At 45.3% G+C, this 18,506-nt stretch overlaps 1 protein-coding gene across 3 annotated transcripts in view; it reads left to right on the plus strand.

The window, feature by feature from the left end:
- Nucleotides 1-9,022: 9,022 nt before the first annotated feature.
- ZNRF2 (zinc and ring finger 2) overlaps nt 9,023-18,506 on the plus strand; it is a 91,666-nt gene continuing 82,182 nt past the window's right edge. For all 3 annotated transcript variants that reach the window (XR_012715472.1, XM_075271304.1, XM_075271305.1), the window contains exon 1: nt 9,023-9,696. Coding sequence is in view for 2 of the 3 variants with exons in the window: in XM_075271304.1 (XP_075127405.1) it covers nt 9,237-9,696 (460 nt within the window). In the remaining variant the exon portion in view is untranslated. The remainder of the gene's footprint in view (nt 9,697-18,506) is intronic.

Consider the following 18,506-nt stretch of genomic DNA (forward strand, 5'->3'; position numbering starts at 1 on the left):
TTGGTCCAAACTGGGCTGGTTAGAGGCTCCCTCCACCATGAATTTCCCAAAACTTGGCTGTTTAGAGGCTCCCTCCACCATTAATTGGTCCAAACTGGGCTGGTTAGAGGCTCCTTCCACCATGAATTTGCCCAAACTGGGCTGTTTAGAGGCTCCCTCCACCATGAATTGGTCCAAACTGGGTTTTTTAGAGGCTCCCTCCACCATGAATTGGTCCAAACTGGGCTGTTTAGAGGCTCCCTCCACCATGAATTTGCCCAAACTGGGCTGGTTAGAGGCTCCCTCCACCATGAATTGGTCCAAACTGGGCTGGTTAGAGGCTCCCTCCACCATGAATTTGCCCAAACTGGGCTGTTTAGAGGCTCCCTCCACCATGAATTGGTCCAAACTGGGTTTTTTAGAGGCTCCCTCCACCATGAATTGGTCCAAACTGGGCTGTTTAGAGGCTCCCTCCACCATGAATTTGCCCAAACTGGGCTGGTTAGAGGCTCCCTCCACCATTAATTGGTCCAAACTGGGCTGGTTAGAGGCTCCCTCCACCATGAATTTGCCCAAACTGGGCTGTTTAGAGGCTCCCTCCACCATGAATTGGTCCAAACTGGGCTGTTTAGAGGCTCCCTCCACCATGAATTGGTCCAAACTGGGCTGTTTAGAGGCTCCCTCCACCATGAATTTGCCAAAACTGGCCTGGTTAGAGGCTCCCTCCACCATGAATTGGTCCAAACTGGGCTGGTTAGAGGCTCCCTCCACCATGAATTTGCCCAAACTGGGCTGTTTAGAGGCTCCCTCCACCATGAATTGGTCCAAACTGGGTTTTTTAGAGGCTCCCTCCACCATGAATTGGTCCAAACTGGGCTGTTTAGAGGCTCCCTCCACCATGAATTTGCCCAAACTGGGCTGGTTAGAGGCTCCCTCCACCATTAATTGGTCCAAACTGGGCTGGTTAGAGGCTCCCTCCACCATGAATTTGCCCAAACTGGGCTGTTTAGAGGCTCCCTCCACCATGAATTTGCCCAAACTGGGCTGTTTAGAGGCTCCCTCCACCATGAATTTGCCCAAACTGGGCTGGTTAGAGGCTCCCTCCACCATGAATTGGTCCAAACTGGGTTTTTTAGAGGCTCCCTCCACCATGAATTTGCCCAAACTGGGCTGGTTAGAGGCTCCCTCCACCATGAATTGGTCCAAACTGGGTTTTTTAGAGGCTCCCTCCACCATGAATTTGCCCACACTGGGCTGGTTAGAGGCTCCCTCCACCATGAATTGGTCCAAACTGGGGTTTTTAGAGGCTCCCTCCACCATGAATTTGCCCAAACTGGGGTGTTTAGAGGCTCCCTCCACCATGAATTTGCCCAAACTCTGCTGGTTAGAGGCTCAATCCACCCTGAATTTCAAAACAAATGTTGGTGCCAACCTCAACTTACTACAAGGGCCAAATTCACTGCTGGTGACAAGCTCTCCTCACTGCAAGTGCCAAATACACATGTTTCAAGGTGTTTTCCTACTGTCAGAGAGGTGGTATTGAGTGTGTAAAGTGTGTAGTTGTTAGGCTGTGATGTTGGGGTAATAGAGGGTCTTTGGTGTGTTAGATGCCCCCAGACATGCTTCCCCTGCTGTCCCAGTGTCATTCCAGAGGTGTTGGCATCATTTCCTGGGGTGTCATAGTGGACTTGGTGACCCTCCAGACACGGATTTGGGTTTCCCCCTTAACGAGTATCTGTTCCCCATAGACTATAATGGGGTTCGAAACCCATTCGAACACACGAACATTGAGCGGCTGTTCGAATCGAATTTCGAACCTCGAACATTTTAGTGTTCGCTCATCTCTAATAAACATCTGTGTATAACCAGCTTTATGCTGATTCATTCAGCTTCTTCTTTCTGCCCTGCAGAAATCTAGAACACAGTGTAAGACATGGAAATAACTTTGTGGCTGTGATTTGGGGCCATCTCTGGGGACGTTGTCCCTAGAAACTGATTTTTAGGAACCCCCTCAATTGTTAGGTTGCCTTATTACAAAATCATAGCATGTATTAGTTAAAAACTGAAATGACTTGGATAGACTAGTTTATTGGGCAGTAGTGGGGTTGAGCCGATCTTGAGATTTCAGGATCGTTTTTAAAATCTGATTTTTGATCATTTTCCAGCCGATCCCAATCGTGAAATTTGCTCGATCACCAATCGGGATCTGATCTTTCCTGATCCCAATTGCTCAACCCTAGTTACTTCATGTTTATGGAGTAGGGATTAGCCGATCTTCAGATTTCAGGATCATTTTTAAAATCTGATTTTCGATCATTTTCCAGTCGATCTCGATCGCGATATTTGCTCGATCGTGATCACTCAACCCTAGTCAGGAGAAATCTGCTATACGTTAATTTAGTGCTCTACAGTGAATGGAAAAAAACAGAACTGTTGAGCCAAATGAAGCAATGCTACATTTTAATATTCTCTTCAGAATGTAAAAAAGCACTGCAGAAAAAATAGGTCAACCATAATGGTCTTTACACGTCTCTGTATCCTTCCATGTATGTAAGTTAAGCTTGGTTAACAGCGATGCAGTAATTTCATTAATAATTTAATCCTTTATGACATTAACATTATTCTATACTTTCTCAATAATGGCACAATGATAAGAAATGTGAGCTTAAAGGGGTTGTCCCGCAATTCTGTATTCCAACTGGGGGGATGCATTACTTCTTTGGCACAAAGGGTCGTCTAGCACCAAAGCTGTGTGTCGTATTTTTACTCGTTTATACCAGAAAACTGGTGTAGAGGACTAGATAAATTCCCCCACTGAGTTGTATGCAATGTTGTTCATTACAGCTGCCACTCAATAGACAAATTCAATCAACAGAGCTACAAAAAGTCACAATGTAGCTTGGCCTTACAAACAGACATCAGAAAGGTGGCAAGACTACTTTAAAGGGGCTCTATCAGCAAAATCATGCTGATAGAGCCCCACATATGCGTGAATAGCCTTTAAAAAGGCTGTTCAGGCACCGTAAATGTTATATTAAACTACCCCCCCAGTTTTAAAATAAAACCCTAAAAAAGAATATGATCTACTTACGGATCGTGCACGCTGGGCGGGCATTCAGGGTGCGCCGTCTTCTTCATCCACGCCTCTTCTTCCTGCGATGTCCTCGGGTCCCGTCCTCCTCCGGCGCTCACGAACTGACACTGATATAAAAAATATGGCCTGGGCGCCTGCGCAGTAGCCGTAGTAGAAGCCGCATGCTACTGCGCATGCGCCCAGGCCATTTTTTTATATCAGTGTCAGTTCGCGAGCGCCGGAGGAGGACGGGACCGGAGGACATCGGAGGAAGAAGAGGCGTGGATGAAGAAGAAGACACACCCTGAATGCCCGCCCACAGTGCACAATGCATAAGTAGATAACATTCTTTTTTAGGGTTTTATTTTAAAACGGGGGTGGGTGGGGGTAGTTTAATATAACATTTACGGTGCCTGAATAGCCTAAAGGCTATTCACGCATATGTGGGGCTCTATCAGCATGATTTGCTGATAGAGCCCCTTTAAGGAACAAATAGCCCCAATGCAATTGTGAACATAGCTTTATTTTGTTGCTGTACTGCATTAACCCTTGCTATAAATATCAGTATATAATAAGAAATGACTATTTTTTTCAGTGGGATGTTTATGTGGCTGTGACTATTTTCTGCCTAGCTCTGAAGTCTCATCTATGGCTTCTGTGCTTGCCATATAATATTAATAAAGAGAGCTGTCAAGAAGAGTACACATGACATTTTCCAGGCACAGATTTGGCGTCACATGGCTTTGTTCAAGTGTAGATTTCAATGCTGTCAACATTGCTTCTTCCCGCATCCCTTTACACTAAGGCAATTAGTGACAGTTCTGAGGAAATCACATTGAGGTTCACAATCCAGTCACAACAGAATGGAATAATTCTCCTACCCATTGGGATTTATCCCTCATTAGGTTTTATAGATCTCCTGTGATTGGTGCTTTTTGTGTTACTACCCAGTCAGCAGGAGCTTCTACACCATTCATATCACTTCTGTTCTATATATTTTGTGGATAAAAAGGAAGATCTGCCTATGTGATGTTTGTGGGATTAATAAAATATAATGTAGCTTTGTAGCAATGTAATTGAAGTATGGAAATATTTTCATGGGGACAGATGTGATTTCACAGTATAAAAATAGCTGGGGGTGGGGGATGTTAGCATAGGAACAGGAGCAGACGAGACAAGGGGGTTGTACGGTGAACAGCGAAAAATGAATCTCTACTTGATCATGATATGGTTAACTGCTGAGAGATTTTCTCCCTAGCAGCCAAGGGTGCGTAGACACAAAGGGATTTCACCTATAATGTGACAAAGTGACCTATATTAGCACTTTGTGTTAATGGTCCCAGTATAAGTTACTACTAGCATGTTATTGTGACAGTGTGGACCTCGTTTTTAGGAACAGTGCAAACTATTTACAAGGTTTTTCCCTTCAATTTTCTTTTCCATGTTGCAAAATATCTCTGTGTACATGCAGTGCTCAGACTGTTGTCCTGCTAAAGGGTGAATAGGATGAAGGACACCCCCTTGTGACTATCCAGTCCCCCGATGGACAGTTGTCTGCTACAGTTGTTCATTTTGGGGTATGTCCCCATGAGATGCATAACTGTGGATATTTCACCACTGAATTGCTGGTAGAATATCCACAGCTTTTACAATAGCAGCAGAGTGGGTTTGAACAAATCTCATTCATGAGCTACACAAAAAAAATCCAGAGACCACATTAACCTGAGGTGAGAATCTTAAAGGCACATTACACCAATTTATACTGCAAATTTGCACCACGGATTTCACCCTTTGCAATGGATAGGATGAAAACTGCTGCAAATCCATAGCAACCACACATCCAATTCACAAGAAAAACCTAGCAATTTCATACATTTTTGTCACTGTTGAACTTTGTGCACATATGCTGCAGATTTACTGTGATGGAAAGTCTGCAGTGTATATGCCATATCACTTCACAAATATTCGTTGAAATTAATCACGTGGGGTTCACTCATCTCTACTGATGAAATGACCCAAGGCTTCTGGCCACTGGAGAATTAGACAATTGTAGTGCTGTGGAGCATTTTATACTGTGTGGAGCCACTATGCAGCATTTTATACTATGTGATGCCACTGTGGAGCATTATACTGACCGCAGCCACTGTGAAACATTATACTTTGTGGGGCAACTGTGGAGCATTATACTGTGTAGAGACACTGAGGAGCATTACACTGTATGAAGCATTTAACTGTGGGGCCACTGTGGAGAATTATACTGTGTGGGGCCACTGCGGAGCACTATACTGTGTGGGGCCACTGCGGAGCATTATTGTGGGGCCACTGTGGAGAATTATACTGTGTGGGGCCACTGTGGAGCACTATACTGTGTGGGGCCACTGCGGAGCATTATTATGGGGCCACTGTGGATAATTATACTGTGTGGGGCCACTGAGGAGCATTATTGTGGGGCCACTGTGGAGAATTATACTGTGTGGGGCCACTGAGGAGCATTATACAGTGTGGGTCACTGTGGAGCATTAAACAGTGGAGACATTGTGAACCATTAAACAGTATGGAGATACTGTGGAGCATTATAGTTAGGGTGGCCATTTTTTGGGCACCATAAGGTAAAGAAGTTCTATGGATACGTCTGAACTTTTGCCAGTGACACTGCGGCTTTCTAGTCACAAGTCTTGATAAACATGGAGAATGACCCGGGTACTATATTTTATATACCACTACCTGCAACAATAATATACATATTATCCACAACACTAAACATCAGTCATAACCGTTGCCAGTATTGTTATATAAAGCCTTATGCACATGGCTGTGCCTACTGGATTATTCAAGCAGGTAATGGATGATATTCACTTATTAACCCCGACTCCTGCACACCATTTCCTCTGCTGTTGGCTGTTACCTGATGGAATTAAAAAGAAAAAAAAGCAGCAGGAGGCCAGGGCGCCAGTCACAGGCCACATAACAGCCACTACGTCTGCTATGGAGGTTGTTCCGCCACTGGCAGATGCTGTTTTATTCAGCTAGAAGAAAAAAATTAGTGCCATGCTCAATCTTCATTAACATGAATGGGAAGTACAAATATACTTCCTGGCAGATTCAGAATTTGCAAATTCAATGGTGGATTCTATGGCCAATTCTGAGGTAGATTTAGCAACGCAGAAAAATCAGCTTCTGAATTCCTGAAGCATTTTTCCTTTTCCATGTGAATTTACCCTTAAACTACAATGCTGTACACAACTCGTAGACAGGTGTAAGCACTTTTTTCTTTTTTTAAGATGGCAGCCATGTTATTCTAATCTTTGACAATCCCTTTAACGTGTGTGAGGTGACTGTCAGCTTTTAGTACATCTGAGGTATTTTGTAATGTGCCATGTTACATGTGACTATTCACACCCAAGTGTCTTGTCAGGTAAATGAGTGAAGTGAGAGAGTGAAGGAGAGAAGGAGACACAAAGGAGAGAGAGGGGACAGTAAACACAGAAAGGTGAAGTATGAGGACGCCAAAACAAGGCTGTGACTGTAGGAGGAGACGGCAATGACAGGAGGGAGGAGAGAGCTGCGAGAGCAGTCACTGACTAGAGATACAGGGGGAGAAGGCGGCGGTGTTTCCTCAGGATCGAGGAGGAGAGGCGGTGCGGCGTGAAGGGGGGACACATGCATTACATCTATCTCTTATACACTGAGCACGTCATAGTACTCCGCAGGCTGCAGCAGTGGGCGTGATGCCGCCATGTCCACCTTCCTGTCATGCTGGATTGTTGGAAAGTTTATGAGTTGTCAGCCGCTCCTGTGTACTGTGTTTATGGTGTGACCGAAGACAGAGATTGGGGTGTTCCTCCGTGTGCACTATGGATGACTGTCCATACTACTTTCTTACAAACAAACCCTTTCCCCTCCACCTTGCCCGCGTATAGCCATAACATAATTACACACAGTCCAAACTTGTGGAAGAAGTGGGGTCAGCCACAACTTTATTACATATATATCTAAAAATATAGAATAGATAGATAGATAGAGACACATAAGCAGAGACCCTTATTACCCCTCTTCTGGCGACCGATGATGGGTGGGCATGCATTGGATGTTCCTTCTGGAGTGACAAGTCGGTAGTCTTTTTCATCGATGAAGGGGGGGGGGGGGCAAGGTCCTGCCATATGCCACCGGAGCTCCGTGTAAGCCTACACCGAGGTCCAACCCCACCCTAGCAGCAGGAACAGAGCCCCCTTTCTGCGCAATCTGGATACCAAAGAAAATGACTCACAACATTGGACTGAGTTGTTGGGATCACTCTGACTTCCGGGCCGACAAATCTGTCATTGCCATCAGTCCGACCTCTGACCCTAGATGTTCCAATTAAAATATCTACTTTTTTGGGGGGAAGGAGGCTATCATTGTTATATATACTATATAATAAGTACTTCCCCCCCACCTTTCCTACCCCCCGTAACACTCTTGCTCCTCCTTTTCCATGAATCCGATGGTGACTTTGCCTCTGATGGTCGCCTCTCTCATGCTGGGCTACTGCCACTTATTGAGGTCGTAATATCCAGGACCTTAGGAACACATAAAATCATAATTATTGGCGGCCAGCCAGTTATCTACACTACATGGATACAGTGACCACTGTTTGCCCTTAAATGCAGTAATATTACTCTGCTTATAAGGGGTTAATGTAGCAAACCAGCACAGGATTCTGACATTCTCTCTCTCCTATTCTTTCCACATTGCATAACCATGATTACGCATTCTTTTTATATTCAGTACAATGTACAGAATAATAAATGGTACCATAATTAGGATCAATTTGTCCCTCAAACCTTAAGCGCTCATATGGCTCAGGGACTGTAAATTAACAAGGTTATGGGATATATATGACGGTTTCTCTCACCTTTAGCCTTCGCATTGCAACAATGAAAGCTGCTGATAACCAACCCCGGGGCAATAACATGCTGCAGCTGTACTACAGGTTCTAGATACAGCATGTGGAAGGGAATTAGGATCTTTGTACCTGTAAATATTACAATAAGAGGTACAAGCATAGTTACCTAAAACTAAAGGTAATGGAATCTCCCTGCCTGCCCAGTACAGCAAGCTCCTGATACAACCCCAACCACAGTCTGAACAAAGACATTAACTGAGAGGAGCGGGGGAGGGGTGAGCTATACTATAGCAAACATGTGACACAGCAGGGAACTAGCAGACTGTGCTACAACTTTACTTTATAACTTGCTACTATCTCTTACTTAGCAAGCTTTGCAAAGCCAAGTACAAATACGTTAGGCTGCATTGCAGCAGCTCCTCTCCCTACACCACATGTACAATCCTTCCTCACCCGGGTACAAATTAGGCTGAAAAAAAAACAAACAACCAAACTATTGTATAAGCATTTTCCCCATTTACAAGCAGAAAATCTCTATAGTTTCAGGACGGGGGGGGGGGGGGGGGGGGGGGGGGGGGGTGTAGGACGCCAGCCAGCCGGTTCTGGGGACTCTGTTACTGAGCTGGTCCAGTGGTCTGGAGGCCACCGACAGCTGTTGTAAGCAGAAGGGAGCCCTGTACTGGCACCTCGCTCAATATTGAGCAGGGAGGCCAGCCAGTTTGCTTGCCCTTTCCCTTACCTTTTGATGTACCGGCTGGCTACTCCTTGTTCCTGGTGTCTTAGATTCTGCACGCTACTCATCCAGTTCAGTGTGCCAAGAAAGCTGTTTGCAGACATGTGGGAAAGGTGTGAGGAAAACAGCCCCTTCCTTCTGCTTTCACTTTGTAAAGAGACCAGACCATCCTCCTTTCATTCACTGTGAAGCCATCTAGCTTGTTTCCTCAGCGCAGACCTGGATATAGCTTGGAGGAGGCCCCCGCCCCCTCCCTGCCACTGGCCAATCGTTCGGCCGGCGAAGGGGAGAGGGGAGGGGGATTCCACCCAAATCACGGCCGCTCAATATCCGGCAGGCTTATGCAGCCTGGCTGGCTTGCAGTACAGCGGGAGTGACGGGCACCATGAAGCCGGGCACACGTACTATCAGGTGCTGCTGTAGGTAACACAGGAGGGCGCTGGATACAGCTGGATACACAGGAGCTGCACACCGGGAATACGTCCATGTCACTACAATGTAGCGGAGACGTGTGGAGTAGTCTATAGCCACTGACTGGAGAGCACAATAGACTCTGTACACAGTGCATGCAAGGTGACCCGGCCGGGTGTGTGCTGGGGATGGGCGGACGGCAGAGCAGCCCGGCCTCAGATGGTCGGACACGGGCGTACTCAGGTTCGGACATCCCTTCCAGCACGGGCCGGGGACCCATAAGGGGCCCAGCAGGGGTGGCAGCCTCCACTTCCTCCCCCCTGGCCAGGTACCCGTACATGCACGGTGGGCACTCGTCAGCAGCAGCTAGCAGTGGAGCCGGGGGCTCGGAGCACACGCCACCAGCTTTGGGTTCTCGGAGCAGATCTGTGGGAGGAATTCGCAGCCAGGCCCAGCTCAGTCAGGCTGGGCTCAGTATACCGGGAGCAGCGAGGGACTCTGGCAGCAGCACACCCGAGGAGGGAGGCAGAGAGCGGGCACCCGGGGGAGGAGGAGGCGGCTCCAGGCTGCTGATCGGATCGCTGCCCTCTCACCTCTCCCCACACCTCTTTGGAGGTGAGTAGTATCTCTGACATCACGTGAGTGTTATGACGACATATAGGGGAGTCACATGTTAGTGGGAGCAAAGTTCAGCACTGTCCCCTACATATAATAAGAAGAACCCAGCTGTGTACTGACTATTACCTCAGCCATGTCCCCACATATAGTAAGAAGAGCCCAATTGTATACTAGCCATTACCTCAGCCATGTCCTCACATATAGTAAGAAGAGCCCAATTGTATACTAGCCATTACCTCAGCCATGTCCCCCACATATAGTAAGAAGAACCCAGCTGTGTACTGACCATTACCTCAGCCATGTCCCCTACATATAGTAAGAAGAGCCCAGCTGTGTACTGACCATTACCTCAGCCATGTCCCCTACATATAGTAAGAAGAGCCCAGCTGTGTACTGACCATTACCTCAGCCATGTCCCCTACATATAGTAAGAAGAGCCCAGCTGTGTACTGACCATTACCTCAGCCATGTCCCCTACATATAGTAAGAACCCAGCTGTGTACTGACCATTACCTCAGCCATGTCCTCCACATATAGTAAGAAGAGCCCAGCTGTGTACTGACCATTACCTCAGCCATGTCCTCCACAGCTTCAGTCAATGTGCTTTTCCTATGAGTTTTTCTTCCTCCTCAGTAGTTTCTCCTTTTTGGGTACAATCGACAATTTGAATTGAAATGTACTTATGGCGGCCATTACAACTGCGCTGAAACTTGTCACTCAGCTTACCCAGCCTCCTGACTGACAGATCTGTAGTGATAAAGGCACATTGGCTTTACTGCTTTATAGATAACAAAAAGTTCTTTCTTCCTCTTTATTGCTCTTGGTATTTGATCTACAGATATAACTGTGTGGATAAAATCAAAGTTGTTTTACTATAGGTAAAAAATATTAAAAGACTCACCCAAAGGCACAAAAATATCAAGACGTAAAACATTTACTAATCCTATTAGCAAAGATGCCCAAAAAGTGGAGCAGGTACGAGATCCCCGGAGTGTTTAGTACAGTGAGATTGAGGTATGAAGACTGACTTTGAGAAAAACTTGGTTGCCCATATCAACTAATTGCAGGATAAGTTTGATTTTTTGCAGTGAAAAGTAAAAACTTCGCTGTGATTGGTTGGCTTGAGCAAAAAGACTGTTTTCATAAATCTGCCCCAGTAGTTTCTCAAAAAGTTGCCTTCCCCCTTTGTATATGTTGGCTTGTCACTGATCATACAGAAGAAAGAGGACTAGCACTTGGATGTCGTATAAAAAGGACTGGAGCTAGCTCTGCTCATGCCGGGCCGTACACGCCAGCACTTCCCATTCACTTCAATGGGACTGCTCATAGTGAAAGAAGCAGCCCATTCATTTCTATGGGGAGCGCTCGTATGCCGGCTCCCATAGAAATGAATGGGAAGTGTTCAGCAGCCCTGCTGTAGCAACGGCGTGTACGGCTGTGATACACGCTGGCGTTACGTAGTGTGAATGCACCATAATGCATCCCTTGCTGTTTGGGCTCCCAGCTGTTGTCTACTTCTTGGTCACTGCTGCAGACAGTGATCGACATTACCTATATGTCGAGACAGACCACAAAGTAGAGACCACTGTGGAGCTTGGGGAGCATTGGAGCCGGAGCTGCTGCTATTTGTGAGATGAATATTGCTTTTTTAATTGATTTTTTTTTTAACTAATTCTGAGAATTCCATAGCCATTTTAATCTGGGATTCTGATTTGATGTCCGTTGACTGATAGTTGTCTTTATTTCTAGATACTTTAAAAATTGGGATATATGTGCAATCCTTGGCTATTGATAGTATGCATGTGAAACACCTTCTACTACAGCTTCTTTGTTTCCCAACATTAAAGTGAGAAGACAGATGTAGACAGATGCATATTACTTAATTTTTGCACATCAGGAAAGCTTGCCTTTTCAGCAGTTTATAGTATTACATAGTGGATAATAGTTAAATATTAGAGATGAGCGAGATCAGCCGATCTGAACAGCACGCTCGCATAGAAATAAATGGACATAGCCGGCACGCGGGGGGTTAAGCGGCCGGCCAACGTGAAAGCGGAAGTACCAGGTGCATCCATTCATTTCTATGGAGCGTGCTGTTCGGATCGGCTGATTCGAACAGTACTCGCTCATCTCTATTAAATATCCATGTCAATACTCTGCTGTCAATATATGACTGATTCCAAGTTAAATCATGATTCTTTACCTATCACATCTAAAGCTAAATTCAGAACTTTGCTTGGATGCTGTTATAATTGAGCAGGGCCTTTTGGGAGCTCAACAGCTACATAGCTAAGGCCTCATTCAGATCAGCATTTCGTAATCCGTTCGGGGAGTCCACATGGGGACCCCCCCCCCCCCCGAATGGACTACCGAACGCATTTGCAAGCGGTGTGCAGCAAAAGCACATGGATCCCCATAGACTATAATGGGATCCGTGTGCTTGATGCGAGATCTCCGCAGGGAAAATGCGGACAGAAAAGTACTTCACAATCTACTTTTCTGTCTGCATGTCTCGTGCGGCAAGCACACGGATCCCATTATAGTCTATGGGGTCCGTGTGCTTTCACTGCACACCGCTTTTAAATGCGTTCGGTAGTCCATTCGGGGGTCCCCATGCGGACTCCCCGAATGGATTACCAAACGCAGATGTGAACCAAGGGTTAGTGGTTACATCACATGAGGCAAGTGAAGATAAACTGCTGTCTGTTTCCAAGGGCAACCAGCAAAACTTTGAAAGTGGCTATGGATGTGTATGGGAATACAGCACAAAATGTCTAATGGAGCTAAAACATTGAGGGAAACTATTGGAAAGATAATGAAAACTCTTATTTTGCCCTAGAGAATATTTAAAGTCTATCTAAATTTTTGATTATCTGGCAGGATTTTCGGCAAAGAAAAAAGTATTATAATATACTTTATTAACAAATTGTGTCTCTTTTCTGAGAAATTGTACATTGAAATTGATTTTCTAACCCTGAGGGTGCATTCACACCGTTAGAAGTCCGTTATGATAGAGTTCATTAGAAAAAAAACTAAAATAAATGGACATCTATCATTAAATGTCTGTTATTAAACTTTTTTTTTTCTGTTCTACTTTCTGAACACACACAGAATAAAAAAAAAACAGACAGAAAAAATGGACGGTATAACGGACACCTGTCCATTATCAGAATCCAATAGGACTTTTAACACATTTTTAACAGGTCTGTCAGTGTCAGTTGCTATTATTTTCTGACTGATGCTAATATTAGTGTGAACGCCCCCCTTAGGGAGAGTTCACACGGGGTTTTTCCCCGTCAAAATCTAGCTAAAAACACGCCTCCCATTGAACTCAATGACAAAACAAATGACAAGCCCTTCTTGAGGCGGAATCTGCGGCTGAATCATTAATTTGGGCCTAATCCAGAGCGGAATGATTGCCATCATTGACAATAGCTACTCCATGCTCTGTATATACGTATCTAAAGATCCCATTTATTGGTTCTGCATTTTCGTATTCCCCGGTGACCACCTGTCCATTACCATTATTTGGGGAACCTACCTGTTCTTACCTTGTCTTTTTTGCATTTATGTGTTTAGTTTTTTGGGAGGTTGTTTGGCTTTTATTGTAGATGATTTTATTTCCCTTTTACAGATTTTATTAAGTGTTTGTAATGGCTACAGCTTCATTGCAACTGTAGTACCTGGTGTGGCCACTAATAGAGAACAGAGCTCTTTGCTTCCTGGTCCATTCTCTGTGTATCATTATTCTCTGCGAATAGCTGGTTGCTTGCCATATTTTTCTGTACTGTTTGGTTACAGATGGGATTGAGAGCAGCGACATCTGCAGATAAATGTGCAATCCTGTCTGGTGATATCTCTGGAAGGATACAGGTAGAATTTTTATTTTGGTGTCATATGAAAGTTGAGAATCATTCTTATGACTCCAGAACCCTTCCATGAATTATTCTGGTTCCACATGATCTTCATCAGTGATTGTGAGCCAAACCAGGAGTGGAGACTACCTAGAAGACTACTTTATACATAAACCCACCCAATCATATTCCTAGTAAAGAGCAGGGCACAGATTTCTGCTGGCAATAGAGAAACATGGGAAAGAATACAAAGAAGGCAGAAAGAGGATTTCCATGAAGGATTATATTTGTAATTTATATTACTTTCAGATTGATGCATGGTTCTTTTTAGTTAACTTGTTTTGCAAGGTTACTAATGCAGTACTATTTGTGTGATTTACATGTCAGTGTAGTCAGTCATGTGGATGACCAGCAATACTTTGATAGCCTGTATTGTATATAAAATGTATTTGTTTCAGTGACAAGATAAATTGTGCTTGCGGTGGATGATAGATTGTAATGGTTTGCCATCAGATCAATGACAAGTAGGAAGATTACATTAGAATGAAGTTGTTATTATAGTGTTCTTGTATTACATTTATTCAGGATGACAATATCAATAAGTATCTACCGAGATTCTGTTCAGGTCGTTGTTCTGTGTGCTGGAGCACAGACGCTCTGTGTAATAAGCTGTGCTAAGTCTTACAATACCCTGTAGCCTGTCTGAAGGAAATGAGGCTTCCTTAAGTGGCTTAGCACCTCCAATAAACAAGGCCCAGTTCTTTCATTTATGTTAGGCCTTGTTCACATCTGTGTTAGTATTCCGTCCAGGGGAGTCCGCATGGGGACCCCCCCGAACGCAATACCAAACGCAATTACAAGCGCTGTGCAATAAAAGCACACGGATCCCCATAGACTATATTGGGGTCCATGTGCTTGCTGCCAGATCTCTGCATAGAACATGCGGACAGGAAAGTAGTTCACAATCTACTTTCCTGTATGCATGATTTGTGCGGGCAGCGCACAGCAAGCACACGGACCCCATTATAGTCTATGTGGTCCGTGTGCTTCTACTGCACAGCGCTTGCAATTGCATTTGGTATTCAGTTCAGGGGGTCCCCATGTGGACTCCCCCGAACAGAATACCAACCCAGATGTGAACGAAGGGTTACACTCACTTGATTGACTGAATGTTGGACATTCAGAAGATGAAAGTTTAGGAGACCTTCAATGCTGTGGTGTAGCATCGAGACATCTAACTTTGAACTGATTTAATAAGTTGCTGACATTTAACTCGTTCTTGCAAAGTCTTCAACTCCATGGTGATAATGTATCTGCCAGAAAAGAGAGCTGTCTGTCAGTGACAGCCAGACTCAGCATAGAGAAGGCACGGATCCTTTATTACCACCCCTGCCAACCTGATCAATGTATACATGGTGTGTTTCATGTAATCGCCAGGCACTATGGGAGCTGGTGGGTCAAAGCAGAACCAGATCTGGTCTGCAGTCCAGGTCAGCAGGTTGCATTTTGCCTGTATATGGGGAGTCTGATGTGTCAGTGACATGGGCAGTCAACAAAAAAAAAATTGTAATGTTGAAATGCCCTCCAAACATATCATGGGAACACAAAGTGTAAAATAGAAAAAACACATTGAACACACTGCAGCTTGTTGACACAAAACATTATGTCCCCAATATAAACAAAACCATACAGAAAAACATTAGAAAAAAACTAGTGGCACTTACTACAGTGAAAAACACTTTCTCCATTTTCATGGATATTATATATAATATGGATGGTATATATATATATATATATACAGGCTCGGACTGGCCCACCGGTGTACCGGGGAATCCCCCGGTGGGCCCCCGAGCCCTGACTTAAAGTTTTGATTTTTACCAATGCAGATGCATTGGTTGGGGCCCGATCGGGATGGCCAGGGGCCCCAACCGGGCACCTGGCCAATGCATCTGCCTCCACACACAGGGGCCCCCATTAGCTGATGCTGAAGAAGTACACATCGGAGGACAGCGAGTGTCTCTTCTTCAGCATCAGCTAATGGCTTCTCCCTTCACTTACCTGCAGCTGCTGTCCTGTGAGATCTCCCCTGCTGCACACACGCACTTCCTCCCCCTCCCCCCTCCTCCTCACACTGAGTCCTGTTACATCGCAGCGTGTGGGGAGGACAGGGAGCCGACTGCTGCTGGAATAGGTGAGTAAACTCTTTGTAAAATCTGTATGTTTAATATGTATATATGTACATTTGTGTAAAGTATGTGTCTTGTATACTGTGTGAGTACTGTATGTTTGTATACAGGTATGTGTGAGTATATACTGTATGCTATAATAATGTGTATGTATATATGTGTGTGTGTGTATATATAGTATTCATACAAGTATATATATGACTTATATGGTATATGAATGTATATAAATGTATATGTGCTATAGTATTGTATGTGTATATTGTATTGTATATGTGCGAGTATATATGGTATATGTTTAAGGCCTGGTTCACATCTGCGTTCGGTGATCTGTTTGGGGAGTCTGCATGGGAACCCCCTCCCCCTTCCCCCCGAACGGATTACCAAACGTATTAGCAAGCGGTGTGCAGTGAAAGTACGCGGACCGCATAAACTATAATGGGGTCCGTGTGCTTTCCACGCGGTGTCCGCATGAGTCATGTGGACAGGAAAGTAGATTGTAAAGTACTTTTCTGTCCGCATGTTGTATGCAGACACCGCACGGAAAGCACATGGACCCCATTATAGTCTATGTGTGCTTTCACTGCACACCACTTGCTAATGCGTTCGGTAGTCTGTTTGGGAGGGTCCCCATGCGGAATCCCCGAATGGATTACTGAACGCAGATGTGAACCAGGCCTGAGTATGTAGGTATACACTCACCGGCCACTTTATTAGGTACAACTGTCCAACTGCTCGTTAACACTTAATTTCTAATCAGCCAATCACATGGCGGCAACTCAGTGCATTTAGGCATGTAGACATGGTCAAGACAATCTCCTGCAGTTCAAACCGAGCATCAGTATGGGAAAGAAAGGTGATTTGAGTGCCTTTGATCGTGGCATGGTTGTTGGTGCCAGAAGGGCTGGTCTGAGTATTTCAGAAACTGCTGATCTACTGGGATTTTCATGCACAACCATCTCTAGGGTTTACAGAGAATGGTCCAAAAAAGAAAAAACATCCAGTGAGCGGCAGTTCTGTGGGCGGAAATGCATTGTTGATGCCAGAGGTCAGAGGAGAATGGCCAGACTGGTTCGAGCTTATAGAAAGGCAACAGTGACTCAAATAGCCACCTGTTACAACCAAGGTAGCCAGAAGAGCATCTCTGAACGCACAGTACGTCGAACTTTGAGGCAGATGGGCTACAGCAGCAGAAGACCACACCGGGTGCCACTCCTTTCAGCTAAGAACAGGAAACTGAGGCTACAATTTGCACAAGCTCATCGAAATTGGACAATTGAAGATTGGAAAAACGTTGCCTGGTCTGATGAGTCTCGATTTCTGCTGCGACATTCGGATGGTAGGGTCAGAATTTGGCGTCAACAACATGAAAGCATGGATCCATCCTGCCTTGTATCAACGGTTCAGGCTGGTGGTGGTGGTGTCATGGTGTGGGGAATATTTTCTTGGCACTCTTTGGGCCCCTTGGTACCAATTGAGCATCGTTGCAACGCCAAAGCCTACCTGAGTATTGTTGCTGACCATGTCCATCCCTTTATGACCACAATGTACCCAACATCTGATGGCTACTTTCAGCAGGATAATGCGCCATGTCATAAAGCTGGAATCATCTCAGACTGGTTTCTTGAACATGACAATGAGTTCACTGTACTCCAATGGCCTCCACAGTCACCAGATCTCAATCCAATAGAGCATCTTTGGGATGTGGTGGAACGGGAGATTCGCATCATGGATGTGCAGCCGACAAATCTGCGGCAACTGTGTGATGCCATCATGTCAATATGGACCAAAATCTCTGAGGAATGCTTCCAGCACCTTGTTGAATCTATGCCACGAAGAATTGAGGCAGTTCTGAAGGCAAAAGGGGGTCCAACCCGTTACTAGCATGGTGTACCTAATAAAGTGGCCGGTGAGTGTATAGTGAGTGCAATCCCATCCACACATTGCAGAAAAACACACACGGCGGACACACTGCAATTTCCAAAACTGTTGCGGTTTTGGAAATTGCAGCATGTCACTTATATCTACAGAAACACCTGCAGTTTCACTATAGGTATAAGGCTAAGTTCACAGGGGGTTTTTTGGTCCGGAACCTGAGGCAGAGGCCGCCTCAGGTTCCGGACCAAAAATCGGGTAGCCGCGACTGGATGCATCGGCATCCAGTCACGCACTCTGCTCCAGATTAGGCCCAATAAATGGGCCTAGATGGGAGGAGGGAGTGTCTTCAGGCTGAATCACGAGGCGAAACGACCTGAAGAATGAGCACCACGCTTCTTTTTCTGGGAGCTGGAACAAACCGGCTCCCGGAAAAAAAAGAACTGACCGGCTCCCATTGATTTCAATGGGAGCCATCTTTTTGGTCAGGATTTTGAGGCAGATACGGCCTCAAAATCCTGACCAAAAATCCCTGCGTGAACTTACCCTAAAGGAAACAAAGTCCTCAGAGGAAACCTCTGCGGAGTTTCTGCAATAAGCGCTGCAGGAAAAACTGATGTGTTGCCGCCGGGGTTTTTCCCACAGCGCTTTTTGCTTTGTCTTGCTACATGGGGCTTTAGGCTGACGCTAGGTTCACACTAGCGTTCGGCAGTCCGTTCTCAGCTTTCCGTCTTCTGCTTGTAGAAGACAGAAAGCTGTCAGACCGGGTGCGGCGGTGTGCGTTTTATGCTCTCCGCCGCAAAACCGTTTAACCGCTAAGGACAGATGAGTATTCTTTTTTTATTTATTTGTTTTTTTATTTTACACCTCCCTCCCACCACATGAGTTGCTCCAA

Source organism: Leptodactylus fuscus, chromosome 4 (assembly GCF_031893055.1).
Source record: "Leptodactylus fuscus isolate aLepFus1 chromosome 4, aLepFus1.hap2, whole genome shotgun sequence".
In the NCBI taxonomy this organism is placed as follows: domain Eukaryota; kingdom Metazoa; phylum Chordata; class Amphibia; order Anura; family Leptodactylidae; genus Leptodactylus; species Leptodactylus fuscus.